The sequence below is a fragment of the Rhipicephalus sanguineus genome, unplaced genomic scaffold, assembly GCF_013339695.2.
Source record: "Rhipicephalus sanguineus isolate Rsan-2018 unplaced genomic scaffold, BIME_Rsan_1.4 Seq362, whole genome shotgun sequence".
Classification (NCBI taxonomy): Eukaryota; Metazoa; Arthropoda; class Arachnida; order Ixodida; family Ixodidae; genus Rhipicephalus; species Rhipicephalus sanguineus.
This window is the reverse complement of record NW_023615102.1, coordinates 252,950-254,574: the sequence shown is the minus strand read 5'-3', so window position 1 is coordinate 254,574 and position 1,625 is coordinate 252,950. Positions and strand designations below refer to the sequence as shown.

Sequence of the window (1,625 nt, the reverse complement as noted above, 5' to 3'; positions counted from 1 at the left end):
TCCCCTTGCTTACGCAGGTCTATATACTACCTTGACGAGACTTGGATGAACGCTGGGCACACTAAGAAAAAGATGTGGGAGGACGCCACTGTGTCGTCACGTGAGCACGCCTTCCGCAAGGGTCTCACAACTAGGCTTCGCGCATCGAGCGGCAAAGGTGGTCTGCTCATTGTCCTCCATGCTGCAAGCGAAAACGGCTTCGTGGATGGGCATATCTCGTTTTCCGGGCTAAGAGAGTGTTACCAGTGACTACCACAGTGTAATGAATGGCCCACGCTTTGAGAGATGCTTCAAAGAACAGCTTTGACCAAACATTGAGCCACGGAGCGTAATTGCCATGGACAATGCTCCATACCATAGTGTTCAGCTCGAAAAGTTGCCCTCGACGTCGTCGCGCAAGGCCGAGATTCAGTCTTGGTTGACTCAAAAAAACATCCCGTGGTCTAATGACCAGTTGAAGCCCGAGCTCATTCAGCTGGCTAACCAAAACAAGCACCGTTTTTCTGAATACCGGATTGATGCCCTGGCCAAGGTTGCTGGTCATGACATTGTTCGACTTCCTCCTTACCATTGTGAATTCAACCCTATTGAAATAGTATGGAGCCAGGTCAAGGGGTATATTGCAGCCAACAACAGGTCGTTCACTCTTGCTGGAGACGAAGAACTTGTGGACGAAGCCATTGCCCTTGTGACTCCAGAAAACTGTTTGCGCGACTGCGCTCATGTGGTGCGTCTTGAAGAGAAGGCCTGAGTGAGAGGTCCCCCCTTGATATCGACCGCCAAAGAGGGGAGGCCACTAAGTCCCTTTACTCGACCAACGCTAAAGTCGCCACTACTCTCGCTCACCCCTCTTGGCCACGCGTCTCAACAACTTCTACTCGAAAAGGATTCGTGCTGGGACCGGGAAGGAAGAGAGGCAACGAGGTTCCTTTGTTTACAAACAAATTATTTATTAGTAATTATGACTTGCATAGAAACAGGCTCTCCACACACAACACACGCCACACAAAATCATAAGAAAAGAATACGACACTAGCGACAACATCGCAGAATACAGGATAGATATCAATGACAATAAAACCACACGATTGGCACGAGAGCGCAAAGATAATAATTAGTCAAACTGCGCAACGTCTCAACTCGCTGCTTCCCGCTTCGTTAAGTTCGTGAATATAGAAAAAGGGTCTAGCTCATCTCACGAGTGATTCCATGATGTCGGCTCGTTGTTCAGGTCGGTTGGGGTCGAGGCTCGTGAGTTGTCTTCCGGGTCGCGGTTCAGTCTGTCAGGGGCTCTCCTAGGTCGTCGTGGCGGGCTTCTTCGTGCTACAAGCACGTAGATATCTTTTTTTCTGATTTCCCGGGTCTCGAACGACTGGACGTGCTCAAAGCAACCGGAAATAATCTCTGTTATCCCGCAATGCTCCCAATCTCCTCTTTTTCTCCCGATCGTGGTCCCCCGGCCGCGTTTCGTAGACCCTGACTCCGCCCCTCCGTGACACCCAACCAATTGTCACCCGTTGTGCAAAATATTTCCTTGTCGGTCAGCTTGTATCAGCCCGACGACCGCCCCCATAGCCCACAGCCACGCAAAACCCTCTCCTGAGGCAAAACAGAGCAAAAAAGCA

General features: G+C 50.5%; 1 protein-coding gene across 1 annotated transcript; it reads left to right on the top strand.

Annotated features, from left to right (window-relative positions):
• Positions 1–337: 337 nt before the first annotated feature.
• On the top strand, positions 338–751 carry LOC119377133 (uncharacterized). The gene has a single exon (XM_037646725.1). The coding sequence runs from the start codon at positions 338–340 to the stop codon at positions 749–751; it is 414 nt and encodes a 137-aa protein (XP_037502653.1).
• Positions 752–1,625: the final 874 nt, after the last annotated feature.